Genomic DNA, 19,498 nt, shown 5'->3' with positions numbered 1-19,498 from the left:
CCGAGGCTCTGGGGCAGAACCGGAGGCTCCGGGGCAGGACCGTGGCTGTGGCCGCGCCCGGGAGGGGCCGGGCAAACCCCATCGGCTCCGCTGCGAGACGCGACCGGTGCCTCCGCAGGGGGAGCTGCGGGTCCGGGCGGGCTTTGGGACGGCACCGGCAGCGGAGCGCAGCCCGGCTCGGGACCGGGCGGAGGCGGGCCCGGGCGGGGCGGGGGAACCGGCGGGCTCCAAACCCGCCCCTCGCCGAGGGGAGGAGGCGGTGGCCGAGCCCCCCCCTCCCGCGCTGAGCCGCTCCGCGCCGTGCTCCAGCCGAGCCGAGCCAGCCCCGAGCCGCTCCGCCGCTCGCCCATGGCGGTCCCCGGCCCCACGCGTGTCGTGGCCCCGGCCCCGTCCCGGAGCCGCCGCTGAGCGCTGCGCACCGGCCCGGCGTCCAGGTAAGCGCCGCGGGCGGCCCCGGGCACCTGCGGGACTGATCCTGCCCCTCGCCCGGCGCTGCGGGGCCGGCGGGGTCCCGGCCGAGCCTCTTCCCCCCGTACCCCGGAGGGGCTTCACCGCCGTTTGTTTCCCCCAACCCGGGGCCGCGCGTCCCGTCCGAGCGCGGGGCGGTTGGATGGTGCTGCCCGCAGAAGGGGCAGAACCGGGTCCTTCGGGCGGCCGCGGCACGGTGCGGAGGGGGGGGGGGAGCAGGATCGGGCCCCGCCGCCCATCGCTCATCTCCCGCTCGGCGTCGGGGCGGCCGTTGCGGCTGCCGGAGGAGTTGGGTTCATACTTGGAGAGCGTCCCGCCAGGCAGGAGCACAAACACGGCGAGGGACGGCTCCGGGTGCAGTTTGTTCCCTGGGGGGGAGCGTGTCCTGTCTAAATATTAGTTTAAGAAACGGAAGGATCTGCGGCATCTGCAACCCCGTCACCTCCTCCCGGCTCCAGCCGCCGGCTCTCGGCCACCGCCGAGCTGAGGTTTCCATCTCCAGCCCTTAGCAGGAGCTGGGAGGCGAAGTTCATCGAGGGAGGGAATTTCCCACTCTTGCTGCGGTCTGCACGGAGGCTTTATAAAAACAACCTAGACCTCGGGTGTCTTTATTGCACATATATGGTAGCTTGTAGCCAGCACTGATTTAAATCCCGTCGTTGCTTCGGGAGCCAATCCACAATTAGGCGCTGGGTCGAGGGCACAGTTCATCACAGGAGGAGAAGGGGCTGGCGGCTGGTGGAAGCGGTGTGGGAGTCCTGGGCGAGTGCTGCAGTCCTGGGGCTGAAGCCAGGATCGTGTGTGGATCCCAGATTCAGGCTCTCAGGGTCGTGGGTGCTCCTAGATCTAATGGCAGAAGCGGACGAGGTGCTGCATGGAGCAGGCAGGGAAGAGGGGGGCTCTGTGCAAGGTTTTAGGAGCTTGAGTTCTTGGGTTTGGGTTTTGAGCTGCTGGTTTTAAGTGGGCCTTTGGTCCAGACCCATTGCAGCCCTGACTCCGGGTTGCAAAGCAGAGCTGGTGATGCTGTGCCCGAGATTTGCATCCTCAGTGTCACCCCATGGCGGCAGCTGTGGGGCCTGTCCTGCTCCTCCAGCTCCAGCAGGTCCAGGGCTGGGCTTAGGGTGAGGAGAAATGAGATTTCCCTGTTTCTACATCTCGACCTTTACACAGTGCTGGTCCTCGGAGCTCTCGCTCAGTCCTGGTCCAGCTCCTGCGCTGCCAGGAGGAAGGAGCAGAGAAGGCGCAGCGCATCCCAATGCAGCTGCAGCACCCAGGGAACGCCGAGCTGTCCGTCCCTCCTGCTTTGCAATCAGTCTGTGTGTGGTTGCAGCTACTTTGCAGCAGGATGCGGTACCAGAGCCAGGCTTCTCCTGGGCTGCACAGCCACAGGGTTTACCAGGGCAAGGAGAGACCCAGCACCTTCCAGGCCTCTCAGCATCCAGCCCCTAGGCTGGAAATAAGAGGAGCTGGTCCATTCTGCTGTGACACAGCGTGTGGGGGGGGGGGGATGCAGGTGCTGGCACTGCTCCGGTGTCACTTCTCCCTGGGTACCCCGGGGTGCTGGTGCTGAGGGCTGGGTGGTGCTGAGCGCTGGAGCAGCCCAGGCTCTGCTGCACTGGGTGCCCTCCCACGGTGCAGATGTGAATCACAGCTCTGCTTTGCCATCACCTTGCCCTCCTTGGGCTGCTCTCCTGTGGCTCTACCTGGCCCAGGGGCTCCAGGGTGCACTTTTAAGGTTGTTTTCCACCTTTGGGTGCATTATGCGCTTTCTGAGGCCAAGTACCTCTCGTGCTGCCCTAAGCACAGTGTAGGCCAGAGCAGGCATCGCATCACTGTCCCCGAGGTGCTCAGCGCATGGGCAAGCAGCTTCCTACCCAGGAAAACCCCATCCCATGCTGCAGCCATGCAGGGGTGGGCTTAAGAGGGACACAAAGAGCCATCAGCTGCCTGTTGATGTCAGCCCCTGCTTGTGGAGCATCGCACAGCGGGGCTGAGCCTTGGCATAGAGGGAGATGCTGAGAAGAGGGAGGGTCCTGGGGCCCTCTGTGGGTGCTGGTGCAGGGGATGCGGTTGTGCAGCTCAGGGCTGGTGCTTGTTTTACTGCTGTGGGTTGTTTTTTTCCTTGGTGACACTTAAACAGGGGCTGTTCGGGTCAGATGTAAGGCAGAAGCTCTGCCCTGGGAGGGTGCTGAGGCGCTGGCACAGGGTACCCAGAGAAGCTGTGGCTGCCCCATCCCTGGCAGTGTTCAAGGCCAGGTTGGACACAGGGGCTTGGAGCAAGCTGCTCCAGTGGAAGGGGTCCCTGCCCGTGGCAGGGGTTGGAGCTGGAGGAGCTTTAAGGTCCCTTCAACCCAACCCATGATTCTGTGATTGCTGGTCTAAGCTAAAGCACACGTGCACAGTCCTGCTTCCAGAGCCCTCGCTAAGCCCATTGGGGGCAACAGGATGTGCTCCCCCTCTGGCATGAGGAGGGGGCAAGGAGCTGGGTACCAGCCTGCTCTTCCACTACCACCATGCCAGGGGTCACTTGGAATCCCTGGAGTGCTGCTGCAGCGATGCAGCCGTGGGGCTGGTCCCTCGGTCAGGGTGAGCCGTCTGCTCCAGATGGACTGGAGAAATCCCACCCAACCCAGCTCTTCCTGGGATTTGCCCTAATATTTCCCCAGTAAACTTAAAGGAGAGGAAGAGAAACCCAAACTGGTTGTGCCAGGCGTGGTGCAGAGGTGTTCTCACATGAAGGAGCATCCCAAGAGCTTCATTCCTAAATGAAGCAACTCCCTGCGCCGTCGCCCTGGGCAGGGAAATGCCACGAGCAGTTTCCTTCCCATTGCTTTTTCCCCATGAAACCCAAACCGGGCTCACTTTGTAACTCGACATCCAAAGAGCTAAATTGAAACAATCTCTTTGCCACCGCCTCGGTGTGGGATGATGAGGAGGAACCATTTCCTTGTGCCGCCGCGTCACTGCGTGCCGGTCCCCTCATCAGCCATGTCGGTCACATCGGCCCTGCTTTCCTGGAGGGTTTTGATTCGGATGGAACCACATTCTGGTCTGATTCCAGCAGGAAAGGTTTCCTTTGAACTTGGTCCAAACCGAGCATGTAACGGGATGGATGGAGGCTGCCGGGAGGGAGGCAGGGCTGAGGGGCCGACATCCCCACGCAGCACATGGCCCAGGAGGGGAAGTTCCTCCTTTAGCATCACTCCCAGGCTGCAATAATCCAAAGCAGGAGTTGCATTTGTCTCTGTTTCAGCAGCTTTTCTCGCAGCTAAATCCCATAGAATCATGGAATGGTTTGGGTGGGAAGGGGCCTCCAAACCTCACCCAGTCCAAACCCCCTGCAATGATCAGGGACATCTTTAGACCAGGTTGCCCAGGACCGCATCCAGCCTGGCCTGGAATGTCTGGAGGGATGGAGCATCCACCACCTCTAGATCTTGGATGTGCCATCCGTGAGCTTTCCTGAGTGCTGAGCAGGGTCCAGGCTGTAGGAGGGCTCTGGGCTTTAGGGAGCCCTTTGATTTGCCCTTGGTCTGTGTTTTCCCAGCCTGCAGCAGAGGGGTGAGCTGTTGTAAGCCCACCCTAGTCCTTCCCAAGGTGAAAAATGGGTCCCAAATGAAGGGCAGGTTTCAAAGCCCATTTAAAACAAGCAAATAGGTGAGGATTTGGGGGGTGCACACAGCAAACAGCCATCACTGGGGGCTTTGGGGGGGGGGGGTGGGAAGGGCTGGCCATGGGTTTCTATGTGGCTTGTGGTGGTCTTTTTGCTTTTAATCCTGTTGGGTTTGGCTGCCACGCTCCCTGCATGCATGGGGTGCATTTACTACTGCTCTTGTTGCTCCCTGACCCTCCCTAATCAAACAAGGGGCTGTTAGGCTTGGTGGAGGCAGAGGACCTCTTGGCCCCATAGAATGGGGCAGAGCCCCCGGTGTTGCTGCCTTGGGCAGCCTCACGCCGTGCTCCTGGAGCAGAGCATAGGCAGCTTGTCCCTGTGCCACAGGGCTGCAAACCACCTCTGGAATCTTTGGGGTCCAGCCCAGAGGTTGTGGTCCATGGGCAGCTCCCGTGCTGGGAGGAACAGACAGGGGATGGTCCCAGCAAGGTGCTGGAGTGGCCTTTTGGGGTTTCCCCTCTCTGCTGCCTTCCCCAGGGCAGGCAGGGATGCTGTGCCCTTGGGCCAAAGCCAGCCGAAGCCTTGGGTACGAACAGGAGCATCTTCTGGGTGCCCCAGGGAAGAGGCTCGCCTCCCGTTTCGCAGGGCAGCTGCTCTCTGAAGTGGTGCTGGTTGTTTAAGAGCACATTCTTGAGGCTTAGCAGCTCCATGGAGCCGTCTGGGAGCGACGGTGCCAGCGGCAGAGCCGCCGCACGTGGCGGGAGGATGCAGGAGGCGGCTGCTGGCAGTGATGCTCTGCAGGGCAGGGCTGGGGATGGAGGCATTGCCGCATGGCCCCGAACCAGGGGACACAGGCGCCTGTTTAGTGCCTGAGAGAGGTTTCTTGGGGGGGGAAGGAGAGGCTGGAAGGATTCAGCCGGGATTTGTGTGGCGAGAGCCATCCTCTCGGAATGGACAGAGCATGGGCATGAGGGGCTGTGCCCTGGAAAAGCATCGCTTGTGGTGTCATGGAACGGTTTGGGTTGGAAGGGAACTTAAAGCTCCTCCAGTTCCAACCCCTGCCACAGGCAGGGACACCTTCCACTAGAGCAGGATGCTCCAAGCCCCGTCCAACCTGGCCTTGGTAGGATCTACATGGCAGAGGACTGGTGGGAGGAGAGAGGGGTCTGGCCCCTGCCTGTCTCCAAGAGCAGATTCCAGAACAATTGATCTTCTCCATCTGAAAATGCCAGCTCAGAAGGTGCAGCAGGACGGGCTGCGTGTGCCATGGTGATGGAGGAGAGGTGGCATCGCTGTGCCAGGGCTCCCTGATGGGCTGGGGACACTGGGAGGGTGTGAGGGGTTGTCCCAGCCTGGTGATGGGCAGGGACAGGGACCTGGCTGCTGATGCCAGCCCCTGCACAAGAGCTGTGTGGCTGCAAGCAGTGTTTTACAGCAGCACGGAGAGCACCACGGCATCGGCTCGGGGTGGGATAAATGATCCCAGTCTCTCATCCATAAGCCCGATCGGATCTGAGCTGGAGCCATAGGAGATGGCAGCGGGATGGGAAGGTCAGTGTCACCGCAGCCCTCCTGCACACCAGCACCCTGGTTGTGATCAGACGGCAAAGCTTTGCTGATTTGGAAGCTGTGTGGCTCTTCCATGTGGAAAGCCTCTGGTCCCTGAGGGCATCCCAAGCAGGTTGGATGGGAAAGCTCAGGGAATGTGTCCATCGGTGTGATGCTGCACCACCGTATCAGCATCTCTGCACGCAAAGGTGCAGGTGATGCTGACCTGCTGCCTCCAGCAATTCCCATCATCTCCAGCCCTCTTTAACCCAAGTATCTCCCAGTTTGGAACTTTCTCCACCCAAAATCTCCATTCCCAGCCCATCTCTGTAGCTGTCTCAGGAGGAATTCCTCATCTGCTCTCTCTGGAGCAGCACTAAGTGGTTCAAGATGTCGGCAGTTGCTGCTGGAGTCGGACAGTAAATGCTAAATGGGATATTAGTCTGTGCACCGTCCAAATCCCACTGGAAGGGTTTAGTGCAAATTGGATTTGCAAACATCTCTTGGGTCTCTCTGCCCTTAGAAAAGCGCTGTAATCCCCGGCGGGCGCCTTGACAAGCCAGCTCCTTCTGTGCAGAGAGGAATTAAAGACATAGAGAGAGGGGAGAATGGAGTGAAGATAGGGAGGAATTCCCACTGCTGGGCTGGAGGTGGCATTGGCATCACCGGCTCTTCTTGGTCGGGATCCTGTTGAGGGATGCGGATGGATCCTGTTGAGGGATGCGGATGGATCCTGTTGAGGGATGAGGATGGATCCTGTTGGGGCATGAGGATGGATCCTGTTGGGGCATGAGGATGGATCCTGTTGAGGGATGAGGATGGATCCTGTTGAGGAATGAAGATGGATCCTGTTAGGGGATGCAGATGGATCCTGTTGAGGGATGTGGATGGATCCTGTTGAGGGATGAAGATGGATCCTGTTGAGGGATGAGGATGGATCCTGTTGGGGGATGAGGATGGATCCTGTTGAGGGATGTGAATGGATCCTGTTGAGGGATTAGGATGGATCCTGTTGGGGGATGAGGATGGATCCTGTTGAGGGATGTGGATGGATCCTGTTGAGGGATTAGGATGGGTCCTGTTGAGGGATGTGGATGGATCCTGTTGAGGGATGAGGATGGATCCCGTTGGGGGATGTGGATGGATCCTGTTGGGGGATGAGGATGGATCCTGTTGGGGGATGAGGATGGATCCTGTTGGGGGATGAGGATAGATCCTGTTGAGGGATGAGGATGGATCCTGTTGAGGGATGAGGATAGATCCTGTTGGGGGATGAGGATAGATCCTGTTGAGGGATGTGGATGGATCCTGTTGAGGGATGCGGAGGGTCCTCATCCCTCATGGAGCATCCAGGGGCAGTAGCTCCCCTGTCTGCCCCTGACATGGCTCGTTTCTGGCTCAACCTGTCCTGCTCGCAGGGATGCTGGATTAGGGCAGGATCTGTTTCTTTAGGGATGAGAGCAGGAATGAAAGGACCATGCTAGCCCACATGGAAAAGCCGGAGGTGGCCTCTCTGCTCCCACAGGCACCCTGGGAATACAAGGAATTAATACATGGAGCCTTCAAAGGCCATCGTGCTCCCAGGGTGTATTTGCAAAGGGGAAACTGAGGCACACCGCAGCACAGGGACATCCCTTAGGGATCTGGGGGGGAGGGCAATCATGCCGTGATGCCAGCCAAATCCACAAGGAAGGAAACCTCCAACCCAGGGAAGGCAAAAGCAGCCCAAGTGAGAGGAGGCGATGCCTTTAGGGCCCTGTCACCATCCTTCCTCTGTTGTGTTTTCCCTCCTGGCTCCATTGAAGGAGGTTTTGCCCCTGTGGCAGCTCACAGATACCAGCGGTTGTTGAAACCAGCCAAGAGAAGAGCACATCTGGGGCCTGGGCTCCATCTCGCTGCCAAAATGAAAGCTTTCAGCCCTCTTTCCCGAGGCACTGGGGTTGTCCAAACAAGCCACGGTAATTGGTTTCCTCCAACAAACCGGCCCTTTTTGGCATCGTGCAGTGATTTAGTGCACGGGGGGTGCTTTGTCACCGAGGGAAAACAGGAACTGACATCCAGACATCAGGGTTTGGCATGAAGGGGGAGCTTAGGGCTGGAGGAGCAGTGCTGGGTAGCACACAATGCGGGCACAGCATCGCCCATGGGTGCCCAGTGCTGGTGGGGATCTGCTTGTGGGGTTTTTACGCCCTGGGCTACAAAACCCTCCTGGATTGAATGTGATTTTGAATGATCCACTTGTATTTTCTCTGCCCATCAGCAAACGGGGTTTGGCCGCATCAGTGGGGTTGGGTTTGCCGTTTGTATTCCCTCCTCATTCCCTGTTGCAGCCACGAGCCCTGCTCTGCTCCAGCTGATGTGCTGAGTGATGCCACCTGAAGCGTTTGAGCATCGTTTATCTCTAATTACTTATCTTTTATCATAAGGGCGGCTCTTGCTGCTGCTTAGAGCTGACTGAATCAGCTTACAAAGGTGGCTGCGTTGCTGTGGCCTTGCTGCCCTTGCCAGGGTCAGCAGGGACACGCTGGGGCCGGGAGCTGGGACCACACCACGCGTGTGCAGCCTGATTTAAACACTGCGGCTGATTCTTAGCAAGGAAGAGGAATAAAGATCCCCAGAATCACTGGGGCTGCCCCATCCCTGGCAGTGCTCAAGGCCAGGTTGGACACAGGGGCTTGGAGCAAGCTGCTCCAGTGGAAGGGGTCCCTGCCCGTGGAACTGGGTGGGCTTTAAGGTCCCTTCCAACCCAACCCATTTGTGATTCTACGGCACTTCGATGGTTTAAATGATTGTTTGTGCAGCCCTGGGGGTGCTGGTTATGTCCTGGTGTCCTCAGACCCCCGTGCAGGCACCTCCCTGTGTCCCCAAGCGCTGCAGTAAGAGTCGTGCTGCATTTAAACTGCTTTCTCCTTGTCCTTTGCTGCTCATTGACATTGCAGCTGCGTTTCTGCCTCTGCCCTGCCCCGGCGAGCCACGGAGCGAGCAGCAGGGATGGGAGACGAGGACATCATCATCTTTATGTGCCCTCAAGGGGATCAGCTGAACCCAGCCGGGGCTGAGCTGGTCCAAGCGCGGGCACCCCCAGCACTGCAGCAGGATTCATCCCGTGGGAGCTCCCTCCATCTTCCCTGTTCATTAATGACATGAAAGCCCAGGCAGGGGCTCCAGGGAAGGAATCCAAGGAGCTGGTGCTGCTTCCTAGAGCATGGATGCACCCCATGGGGCCGATGGCCTCCCCACAGCCCCATGCCAGGGCACGTGCTGGATGGTGAGAGCAGGAACCCCATGGGAGGGACAGGAGATGGTGAGAGCGGTCGGCACCATCCTGGCATCCGGCCTGTGAGGGGTCCAACCCCACTATGGGTCTGGGGATGGGGTTCCTGGACTGGGGGCACTGGGATGGTGCCAGGTGATTTACAGGGTGTCGGTGATGGGTTTTCCAGCCTGGTGAGTTTGGCCTCTCCTGCCCGTTCAGCCAGGGCAGCTCCATGCAGGAGGATGCTGTCCCTTGCCATGCAGGGGTGGTCCTTCACGGTGCCCCTTGGCCATGGCACAAATCAGGTTTTCATCCCCCTGTGCTCCATCTCGTCCTGGAAGAGCTCCCAAAGCCTCTCAGTTCCTGTTGGCAATGGGAGCATGGGATATGGAACATGGGACACAGGAAAGGGCATCTCCTCCTTGGCACTGGGCACTGGCCATGCTGTGGGGGCTGCCGGGGGTCTCGTGCCTGCTCACTCCCAGCTCTCCAGCCCATGGGGAGGAGATGATGCCCTCCAGTGAGGCACATCCCCAGAGGTGCCTTGGGATGTGGGATGAGTTGAGGTACCTGAAATCCCTGCCACCTCCCGGTGCCATCTCTGCTTTAACTCTCTGGAGCCTGAAATGGGGACAATGGTGGGGTATGGACGGGGGCTGCTCCATCTGATGGGGGCTCTGCAGCTCCGCAGCTCACGTTGGGATGCAGCATCCCAGCTGTGGCAAAGCCCCCAAATCTGATGTCTCTCCTCATTTCCCTCGCGGTGCTGGGGCTGTGCTTTGGTTCTGGGGGGGGGTTCCTCCCCACTAAAGCTGTTTGCAGGGCTGTAAACCCAATGCGCCGTAATTCAGCCCCAATGTAAATGTCATGTCAGCGTGGGAACGGCGCAGCTTCCCGGGGGTTGGCGTGTCAGCCGAGGGGCTCCCCGCATCCCGGGAATGCGGATGCTCCCCCCCACCCCACCATGGCCCCTTCTCCCCCTCCGCCATCCCATGGGGCCGGGACCGGCTCCGTTTCCTCACCGGGATGGGGTTCGGTGGTCACCCCAAAAGGAATTCCCAGGGGATCCAGGCTGTGGCAGTGGCCCAGGGATCGGGGTCTGGCTTGTTTGTGGTGGGCTCTTTCGGGAGGGGACCGGGACTGCGGGAAGAGCTTTGGAGTTTCTCATCGTGGGCTGGTTTTCACTTAGGCAAAGCAGAACCATGTGTCCCGTGCGCGGCTCTGGTTTTGCTTATGGGGGAGCGGGAAGAGCTGGGGAGGGGAAGAAGGAAGGGCAGGGATGAGCAGGGCTGTGGGATGTGGGATGTGCCATTGGCCATCAGTGCCTTTGGCGTGCAAAGCACGGGGCTGTGGGAGAGCAGCCAGTGGGGACCCGGCTGCTGCTGCCCTGTGTCGCCAGCCAAGGGAACGCCTGCACTGGGATTGCGGCTCTGAGTGTCCCAGGAATCACCCCTGGAGCAGAGCTGGAGAGGGGAACCTCAATTCAACTCAGAGCCGGCTCTGGGGCTGCTTTTCCCTTTCAGCACTCCCCACTTTGGGGCCAGTTTTGCCATTTTGGGGCTGGTTTGACCCTGGGGCATCCCGCTGCAGGCTCTGGTACCCGCAGTGCAGCATCCGCCCTGGTTGGGGGCGTCAGACACACTGATGCTCTTTGGGGGGCTCAACTCCCACCAGAGCATGTCAGGAGCTTGCAATGAGCCCTTCTTGGGTGCTTTCCACCATCCCTGTCCCCTCCGACCATCCTCGGAGCAGGCTTTGAGCTGGAGGAGCCGCTTTGCAGCAGCCTCTGGAGCTGCTTGCCCATGAGCCTGGATGGAAATTGTTTAATTCCAGCGGGATGAGTCATGAGGAGCCGGGATTTCAAAGCAGCTTGGCTCCCATGTAAGGCACTCAAATAAACAGTGTGTGGCAGGTGGAAGCTCTCTCTGATGTCCCGTCAAGGCCTTTGTCTTTCCAAGTGCTTTTGTGGTGCCAAAAAGCCCTCGGCCACTCCACGGCCTCCTCCATTCTTGCACAGCATGGCTGAGACCAAGTGCTTGAAGGTAATAAATCAGTGCCCGGAAGCATGAATCTGCTGCAAATTTATGGCACACTTACTTAGGATATAATGTCTTTTGGGTTCTCTTGGTCCCTGGGCTTTGATGCATCAGGGCTGAGGGTTTTCACGTCTCCTCCTTCTCCCCCCAAGCAAGAAGGGTACGAAAGGGAAATCTCTGCTTTCCCCTCGTCATCCCATGACTCAAGGAGTTGAGGCTTCAAGTCAGTGCATACTGGGAGCAAATCCTGCTTGAAGCATCAGGAATGGGTTAGAAAAGAGCGATGAGAAAAACTGGGGGTGTGAGCAGTGAGGGAAGTCCGAGAAGCCCAAGATGCTCGGGGTTTGTGAGCAAAGGCAACGCATCCGCAGGGAAGGGGTCCCTGCGTTTGGATTTAGCAGGAAAAAGCAGTGGAAATGCTGGCACTGGAGCGCTGGAGTGAAGAACACCGGAAACAAGACTGGATTGATCCGAGTTTATTGAATGGGATTCCTGCTGAAGAGTGAGGCTTGGAAGAGTTTCCTTAGGGTGTGGGGTGGATTCGTTGGATCCCCTTCGAAAGGAAAGCTGAGAGGGGCATGGAGGGGTCTGCAGCAGCAGGGGCTGCCAAGACAATCAACTTGCTCCCTCCCGACTAAGAGACAGGAATTGGCCGTGCTGCTGTTGGTTCCTTTTCCCTTGGGTTTCCAGTTCTCCAGGACACGGGGTGGTTTCTGCTCTGCTTGGGAAGCAGCGAGCCCTGGGTAGGGATGAGAGCGGGGTAGGTGGTGGAGACTTCAGCCCTTCATGGAGCCAGGGAGAATCCCTGGGTCCATCCCAGGATGTGTTGGCAGCAACCAGTGCCCCATGCCTCGAACCCCCTGTGATCATTTATCATCACTGGGAGCAGGTTTGAGCTATGTGGAAAGCAGGAAGATGGGAGAGGGCAGCTCCGGCATCATCCCGGCTGAGTCACGGCTCCGATGCCTCTTTGTGTGTTTTTCCTTTCCCCTTCAGCTCTCACTGCAGGTTGGCACACGTGGTCCGAGGCTTTTTAGAGCGAGAGAAACCAAAGGCAAAGCCTGGAATGTTGGGAGTCTTGATATTGTTTTGAGTGCTGGAGCCGGGCTTTCAGCCTTTTGAAAGGTCACTGGCGATGGGTGGGGGCCAGGCTGCCTGGCTGCTGGAATAGCAGCCTCTTTTATGGGAGGTGCAGCAGGGCTGACACCGCTCTGCTAACGTTTTATGGGCTTGCAATGAGCCAGAGGCACTTTCTCAGGTGGATGGGTTGAAGGTCGCAGCCCTTCCCTCCCCGGCGCAGCCCTGAGCAGCTCAGGAGGTACTGATGAAGGTCCAGGCCATGTGTGATCCCATCCTGGTTGTCCACCTCGGTATTCACCTCCCAGAACGCGCAAACATCCGCTGCCAAAAGCTGCTTGTCCTCCCATCCAGCAGCACTGCGAGCGGGTCCCTTCCCACCGCCCAAACCCCTGCATCTGCATCACCCGGGGCTGCTGGTCCTTCTCGTGTCCTTCATTCCTGAGCTGTCACCAGGTCCCCAAGAGCAAACTGCAGCTTCCTCAGGCCTTTCCCTTTTGGCACCCATCCCCTCTGCCTTGCTGGGAGCCGTTTGATGCTGGTGAGCGTTTTCAGTGCCTTTTCCCCGCTCCTGCTCTAATCTCACAGGAGAAACCTGAACTTAAGGCACCCAATTCATAGAATCCCAGAAACCCAGACTGGTTTGGGTTGGAAGGGACCTTAAAGCTAAAGCTCCTCCAGCTCCAACCCCTGCCACGGGCAGGGACCCCTTCCACTGGAGCAGCTTGCTCCAAGCCCCTGTGTCCAACCTGGCCTTGAACACTGCCAGGGATGGGGCAGCCACAGCTTCTCTGGGCACCCTGTGCCAGCGCCTCAGCACCCTCACAGGGAAGAGCTTCTGCCTCAGAGCTCATCTCATTACAATGATGGACGTAGGTACCAACACACCCAGCGCCTCCATCACCCCCCTCGCACCTTCTGGATGGGGCAGCCAGCCCCTCCTTGGCTCTGCAGGAGGAGACAGGGACGGGAGCATCCCAGCCCCATTCCTGGTGCTCCCGATGCTCCCCACGAGCCGGCTGCAGGCTCTGACCTGGTGCTGCCGGTGCTTATCTCCCCCAGCTCCGCCGCCGTGTTCCCGTCGGGATCGCATGGTCTGACTCCTTATATGGTGAAACTATTCTTTTCCCAGCTTGGCATTGTTTATAGTTGAAAATATTTAGGCTCTGGCTGGGTTCTACAATTACCTTGCAACCTACAGGGCAGATAATCACTGTTAGCTAATGTGCAATTAGCTGCATCCTGTCAAAGAAAGGCTTGCTGGCAAGGAGGCGGCGTTCCCAGCCCTCCTTGTGTTCTTCAAGAGCAGGAACCTGTCAGATCCCATTTGGAAATAAACATTTTTTTCCCCTGTTGGTAAATTCTGTTTGGCAAAAAATTGCTGAACCGGGGCCGCTTTTTGTTTTTTTTTCTTTTTTTTTTTTTTTCCCCTGGTGGAAAATTTATTTGAAAAGGGGAAAATGTTTGGAGTTTGTAAGGAGCTGGAATCAAACCAGGGGCCGGGAGGCAGTTGCAAGTTGGTGCAGCTTCCAGAGTATCTTTGATGGGGATTTAATGCCTGACAGCCCATTGATGGGAGCACCGACCCCATTCCCTGCTGCCCTGCCTGGCTGCAAGGTCAGTTGTAAAATCCCACCAGATCCAACCTGCTTTGGATGGAGGAAATGGAATGGTGCAAGGTAAGGGTGCACTTTGCCTGTGAGGGAAATGCCAGTGGGGTTCCTTTATGCTTTGAGAAACCAGGCTGGGCTGCACTGGATGTTCTGCATGGCTGAGGTCCCACCAGAAGCCTTGCAGCCGTGCTGGGATGCTCCAGGCATCCCATTCACTTCTTCCTGAGGTTGTCATGATTTTGGCTGGGTTGGATGGAGCTGCCGTGTCCCTGTGCCAGCGGGGAGGGATTTGGGCTCTGGTTGAGCATCTGGGTGGGAGGATGGCCGGGACACCAAAGCACATCGGGGCTCTCTGAGGAGGAGGAAGGACGATGGAGCTGGGGCTCCTTACACTGCTCACCACGTCCCAAGGAGGGGATGTGCAAGGCAAAGAGGTGTCACGGGCTGGGGTGACTTGAGTTTGCCCCTCCTTTTTCCCTTCCACTGTGATACCAGCCCCTGGTGTGAGGAAACTTGGCCGGAGCGAGGGGAGGTGGATATCATGGAATGATTTGGGTTGGAAGGGACCTTAAAGCTCATCCAGTTCCAACACCTTCCACTAGAGATCAACCTGCCTGGCCAGGCTGCGTGGCGTGGCTGAGGGCACCCCCTTGTCCCTTTGCCACCACTGGCCCCAGGCCACCCTCACCTGCCGTGGCCAATTCCCCCTCTGCAGCGCAGCCCTATCTCCATGCCTCAGTTTCCCTACATCAACACTGCTCCAGTCTCAGGAGGGCAGAGGGGATGAGATGGAGCCAAGGGGATGCTGGTGGTCCCATGGGAGATGGTCATCCAGTCCAAGCTGTGGGGATGCGGGGTGGGAAGAGGGGCCGTGGGTGAAGGCCACGTAATAAGGATATTTGTTTTGCCTGTTTTGCAGAGTTTCAATGTTCTGACTTGCTCTAAGATGAAGGTATGGAAGTTTGCAGCCATTGCATCGATGCTCCTCAGTTCCATGTTATCCATTTTAGTTTGTAGAGACATGTTCAACGGAAGCCGGAAATACAGCCCCTTGCCTTCCTCGCCGTCTTCCTCACGGGCATCATCCTCCTCTTCATCCTCTTCCTCCTCCTCCTCGCTGCCGGTGGCTCCCCGGAGATCCCCACGGGCCCTGCAACGCCACAGCTCGCTGCTCGCCCAATGTAAGCTGCTGCTCCTCTGCACCAGGGCCACCGTCCCTCCTGATCCCACAGCATCCGGCCCCACACTCCCATTGGGACACGCTTCCAGCTCACAATGAAACGCTCCAGAGGGTTTATTCCCTTGGTTTCTTTCCCTGCTCTTGCTTCTGCACACCCCTTTATGCATGGTTAAGGAGGAGCTTGGGATGCAGCAGGGGGTCCTGCGGTGCAGGCGCTGGGCACCAAACCGTGAGCATGCAAACGGCTCATCTTAATGCGAAGAAGCTGCTTTTTTAGCACCAAATGGCTTTTTATTTTCTTTAATTTTTAGGGGATTTTTTTCCTATATTTCTGTGCTATTTTGACACATGCTCCATGTCAAACAGGAGCTGAACACGAGGGGGACGGCTCCGCTCCACGGGGAGGCAGCAGCTTCCCCCCTCGGTGCTGGCAGCCGGCTCAGCATCCCGGCGTGTCTGTTCCCCTTCCAAACCAGAACAACTTCTTTTGGGGCTGAAACGTGGGAATCGATGACAAGTTGTTAAATTACACTTTCCTCCATCCTTCCTGCACCTCCCCGGCGCTGAGCTGGACCAACCCCAGCTTCAGCGTTTGGATAAAGGGATTTGGATGCTGCCAGCGGTGGCTGGGGACAGTTTGCAAGTTGGGGGATGGAGATCTTCCACCCAGGCCATAGGGAAACACTCTGGCTGATTTTTAGCAAGGAAAAGGAATAAAAGTCCCCAAAATCACTGTGGCTGCCCCATCCCTGGCAGTGTTCAAGGCCGGGTTGGACACAGGGGTTTGGAGCAAGCTGCTCTAGTGGAAGGGGTCCCTGCCCGTGGCAGGGGTTGGAACTGGATGGGCTTTAAGGTCGCTTCCAACCCAAAGCAGTCTGATTCTGCGCTGTGCTGGGAGTGGAAGGGGCTGTCTGGGAGAGCTCCAGGCAGGGGAGGAAACAAGAAAATAAAGCAAGAAAAGGGAAAGGAGAGGAGGGAGTTTGGGGTTTTTCACCCTGGGGCTCCCAAGGCCACGGGGGAGCTCTGGCCTCAGGGTTTGGGGTTTGGGTTTTAAAGCCTTGGGGTGCCTCATGCACACCTCAGGACGGCTGCTGGGAACCAGCACAGGGGACGGGCACTGCCCTGGGGACCTCCAACGTGGGCAGCATCCACCTGCCCCAGGCCACCCCCATTGAATCCTAGAACGAACCAGGTTGGAAAAGACCTTTAAGAGCATCAAGTCCAACAGTGCCAAGGCCACCACTGCCCACGTGCCCTAAGCCACCTCCATCCCATGGAGGAGCTGCAGGGTGGGGGGCACCCACTGACGCGCACCCCTTCCCTTGCAGACAGCAGCCTGCTGGAGAGCTACACGGAGGGGGAGATCCGGCAGCTGATCGCGGCGCTGGTGGAGCGCTACAGCCAGGCCATGAACTCGGGTGGGCACGAGCTGCCGCTGTTCCCGCGCGCCGGCAGCCGCCGCAAGCGCGCCCGCGCTCGCCACAAACCCTGCGAGCTGAAGGAGCTGGAGGTGAGCGTCAGCGAGCTGGGGCTGGGCTACGAGTCGGATGAGACGGTGCTGTTCCGGTACTGCAGCGGCACCTGCGAGGCGGCCGTGCGCAGCTACGACCTCTCGCTGAAGAGCATGAGGAGCAAGAGGAGGATCAAGAAGGAGAAGGTCCGGGCGCGACCCTGCTGCCGGCCGCTGGCTTACGACGACGACGTCTCCTTCCTGGATGCCTACAACCGCTACTACACCGTCAACGAGCTCTCGGCCAAGGAGTGCGGCTGCGTGTGAAGGGCCGGGGTCCCCTCGTAAGGAACAGGAGGGAGAGGTGATGCCCCGGCCCTGGAACCTCGCTGGTCACCAGGCAGAGGGACCGGGCACAAGGATAAGCCCAGACCTCCCCGTGCGGGAGGAGAGACTGAGCTGCTGGTGCGTCCCTTGGCACCGCACAGGACTAGAGACGTGGCTGGGGGTGCCGGTGGAGGCTGCTGTTGTTGGAGTGGTGATGGGTGCTTGCGGCTGTTGTCCCACCCCATGGCGGTGGCCATGGGGTCCCTGTCAGCCTCCCCGGAGGGTGACGGTGGGCGCACAACACACGCAGGGCATGTTCGACACGTTGAGGTTGTGTTACAGGCAGAGGGGGTGTTGCAGAGCGGGTGTCCCCCTCCCGTGGCAGAGGTGATGGGGCACACTGGGCAGCGTGTTTGTTCGCACGGGGGGGTGTTGTGCGGGTGTTGCTGCATATGGCGTGGTGCTGGTGGTGCATGGTGCTGGTCGGGGTGTGCTGCGTGCCCAGTGTGTGTTACGGGGTGCATTAGATGGCTGTATGTGCCCGTGCTGCCCCAGGACAGGGCTGAGCCCTGCAGGTCCCTGCATTCCCAGGGGCAGTTTTGTCACCCCAGGTCCCTGTGTTTGGGGTCAGAGATGCCCTGGCACTGGCTGGTGCTGGGGGGGGGAAGGCTCTGGCTCCGCTCCCCACCGATGCCCCCTTCACCATCACCTCCACACCGCAGCCCTGGGCTTTTCTTTTTAAAGCTCACGCTGATCTGAAGTAACTGGATTAACCTCGAGCCCGGGCAGCTGGGCTGGAGCCCTGCCACCACCCTGCCGGTGACAGAGCCTCGAGAGGCCACCGGTGCAGGAGCATCCCTGGTTCGGCATCACGCAGAGCCGGACCGGGCTCTCCCGGCTATGGCACGTGAGTATTGCCCATCGGTGGGGCTGGAATCCTGCGGGAGAGGGGGCTCATCCCGGGCTTTGGCTCCGGTTCACATTTACAGCAGTGTCACTCTTGTTTACTCTGCGGAGAAATAAATGAGACCGCAGACTTTGGCGTCCTCGGGGCAGGCTATATTTGCTGCCTGGGATTGATGGGCTTTCTCCCCTTGGCCCTCTTCCCAGAAAAAGCAAATCATAAACAGAAGGAGAATATTGGTGTCATGTCCTGGGCATTAACCAACATGAGGGAAAAGGGCTCTGCTTGCCACCCCCTGATCGCAGCAGTGTCCCAGCTCCTCCACCCGGCTAAATGGGACTCAATGGCCCATCTGCCTCCATCCTGGCGCAGCAGTGATGAGGAGGAGTCCTCATATAGGTGACCACAGCAGCCGAGGGAGCAGAGTGGGGTGGGAGACAGCTCTCCCTGCGACCCCAACCTCTGCAAGGGGCCGGGCTGGTGGGTTTGATCTTCCTTCTTCATCCCAACGCAGCTCTTGGCTGAGCAGAGCCAGGATGTAGTGAGGCAACATAAACAGCATCCTTCAGCAGGGCTGGCTGCGCACCCAGCACCCCTGGGAAAGCAGCCTGTGCTCCCTAACACAGCGTTTTCCTGCTGGGGAAGGGAGAAGGCAGCCACAGGCATGGGGAGCATCCGTGCTGGGGAGCCAACAAGGGCTGGTGATTCTGTACCACGGGGATGCGAACGCTGCTGAGAGCAGACAAGCGTGGTCCATGCCGCAAGGGAGAGTTTGCACCACAGGGCTTGCAGGGAAAGGAAGAAGCTGGCCCAAGGAGCAGTGGGAGAAGGATGGGGACAGCCATTGGCTCGCTATTGGCTTTGACAGAGTAAATGCACCCAAATGTACTAATCCTGACTGCGCTCTCAAGGGCCTGGGTGCTTTCCAGTTCTCACTACTATAAAACTAAAATTAGTTCTGTTGTAGTAGGAAAAAACCCAAAAGGAGCTAGGGCAATAAAGCAAGGGAAGGTGTTGCAGAAGCAAAGCAGGGCCCAGTGCTGCAGGAGCAGGGTTTGCAGCCCGGCTGCCTGGAGTTTTCTTACCCGGAGCACAGGGAGGTGGCTGGGAGACTTTGGAGCCTTTGCTTGGGGAATGGATTTAGGGTGCCTCGATTTGCAGGGATCAAAGGCAAAGGGATCAGGGACCCAGTGTAAATGCAGCTCGCACCCCAAAGAAAGAGGCACGCTGGGATCTCCCCCAGAGCAATGTGTGTGTTGCAGACCCACACGAGTGGCTCCAATTCATCTATTTTTTCCTCCTTTTCCCTTTCACCCGCCAGCAGCTGAGCACCAGAGGAATAGGGGAAGCGCCTGACATCCGCGGCTGCGCCTGCACGTTTGGGTTTGGGATGCAGCTGGGGTTTGGGATGCAGCTGGGATTTGTAACTGCAAAACTCCCCTGTCCAGGTCTTGGGGTCAGCTGGGGCATCACGGCTGTGGCCAAAGGATGTCTTTTGCTTTGTGTGTCTTCTCTCGTGCATCTCACTGAGGTCCATCCTCCGCGTGGAGCTGCTGCGGCTCCACCGCAGGAGCGCTGCTCATCCCGCGCCGCTTCGCTGCCGCCTGGGCATGGAAATGTGGTTCCAATCGAAAGGCTGATATTTCCCTGATGCTTTCCATTTCTACAGCCCTCTCTGCTGTAATAGGAGCTGGAGCTGTCCGGAAGAATGTCTACAATGCAGAAAGGGCAGCAAAGGACGGAAAATTCCCTGCTCAAAGATGCAACAAAATCGCATCTGGCTCCTTCCTCCGCATCCCATGCGTTATTTAATGTTAATCATAATAAAGGGGGTGCAGCATCCGCATGGGGTTGGGTTTAGGTTGGGTTTTTTGCAGCTTGCCTCGGTGTTGCTGCAGCTTTGCTGTTTGCGGTGGCATCCCTCCCCAGGCGAGGAGGGGGGCTTCACAGGGCTGGAAAAATCGGGAGGTTTGGAAACACGAGGAGATGTTTAAAACTCTCCCCATGGTTGTGACAGGGCGAAATA

General features: G+C 58.5%; 2 protein-coding genes across 4 annotated transcripts in view; one reads left to right on the top strand and one right to left on the bottom strand.

The window, feature by feature from the left end:
* The window catches only part of LSM7 (LSM7 homolog, U6 small nuclear RNA and mRNA degradation associated), a 154,262-nt gene extending 153,921 nt beyond the window's left edge, over positions 1-341 (bottom strand). Inside the window, exon 1 of the mRNA XM_062618682.1 lies at positions 338-341. The gene's annotated coding sequence lies outside the window, so the exon portion shown is untranslated. The remainder of the gene's footprint in view (positions 1-337) is intronic.
* Positions 295-18,611, top strand: NRTN (neurturin). 3 transcript variants are annotated; one of them, XM_062618678.1, is made up of 3 exons: positions 295-434; positions 14,622-14,792; positions 16,120-18,611. In XM_062618678.1, the coding sequence occupies exons 2-3, from the start codon at positions 14,633-14,635 to the stop codon at positions 16,566-16,568; spliced, it is 609 nt and encodes a 202-aa protein (XP_062474662.1). In that variant the 5' UTR covers positions 295-434; positions 14,622-14,632; the 3' UTR covers positions 16,569-18,611. The 3 variants fall into 3 exon arrangements, with proteins under 3 accessions (XP_062474662.1, XP_062474661.1, XP_062474660.1); XM_062618677.1 differs by having other exon boundaries at positions 14,531-14,792; XM_062618676.1 differs by lacking the exon at positions 295-434 and having other exon boundaries at positions 12,692-14,792.
* Positions 18,612-19,498: the final 887 nt, after the last annotated feature.

This window comes from Pezoporus occidentalis, unplaced genomic scaffold, assembly GCF_034315485.1.
Source record: "Pezoporus occidentalis ecotype Australia unplaced genomic scaffold, CSIRO_AGI_Poc_V1 ctg202, whole genome shotgun sequence".
Taxonomy (NCBI): domain Eukaryota; kingdom Metazoa; phylum Chordata; class Aves; order Psittaciformes; family Psittacidae; genus Pezoporus; species Pezoporus occidentalis.
Note: the sequence above shows the minus strand (reverse complement) of the source record. Positions and strands in the feature narration are given on the sequence as shown.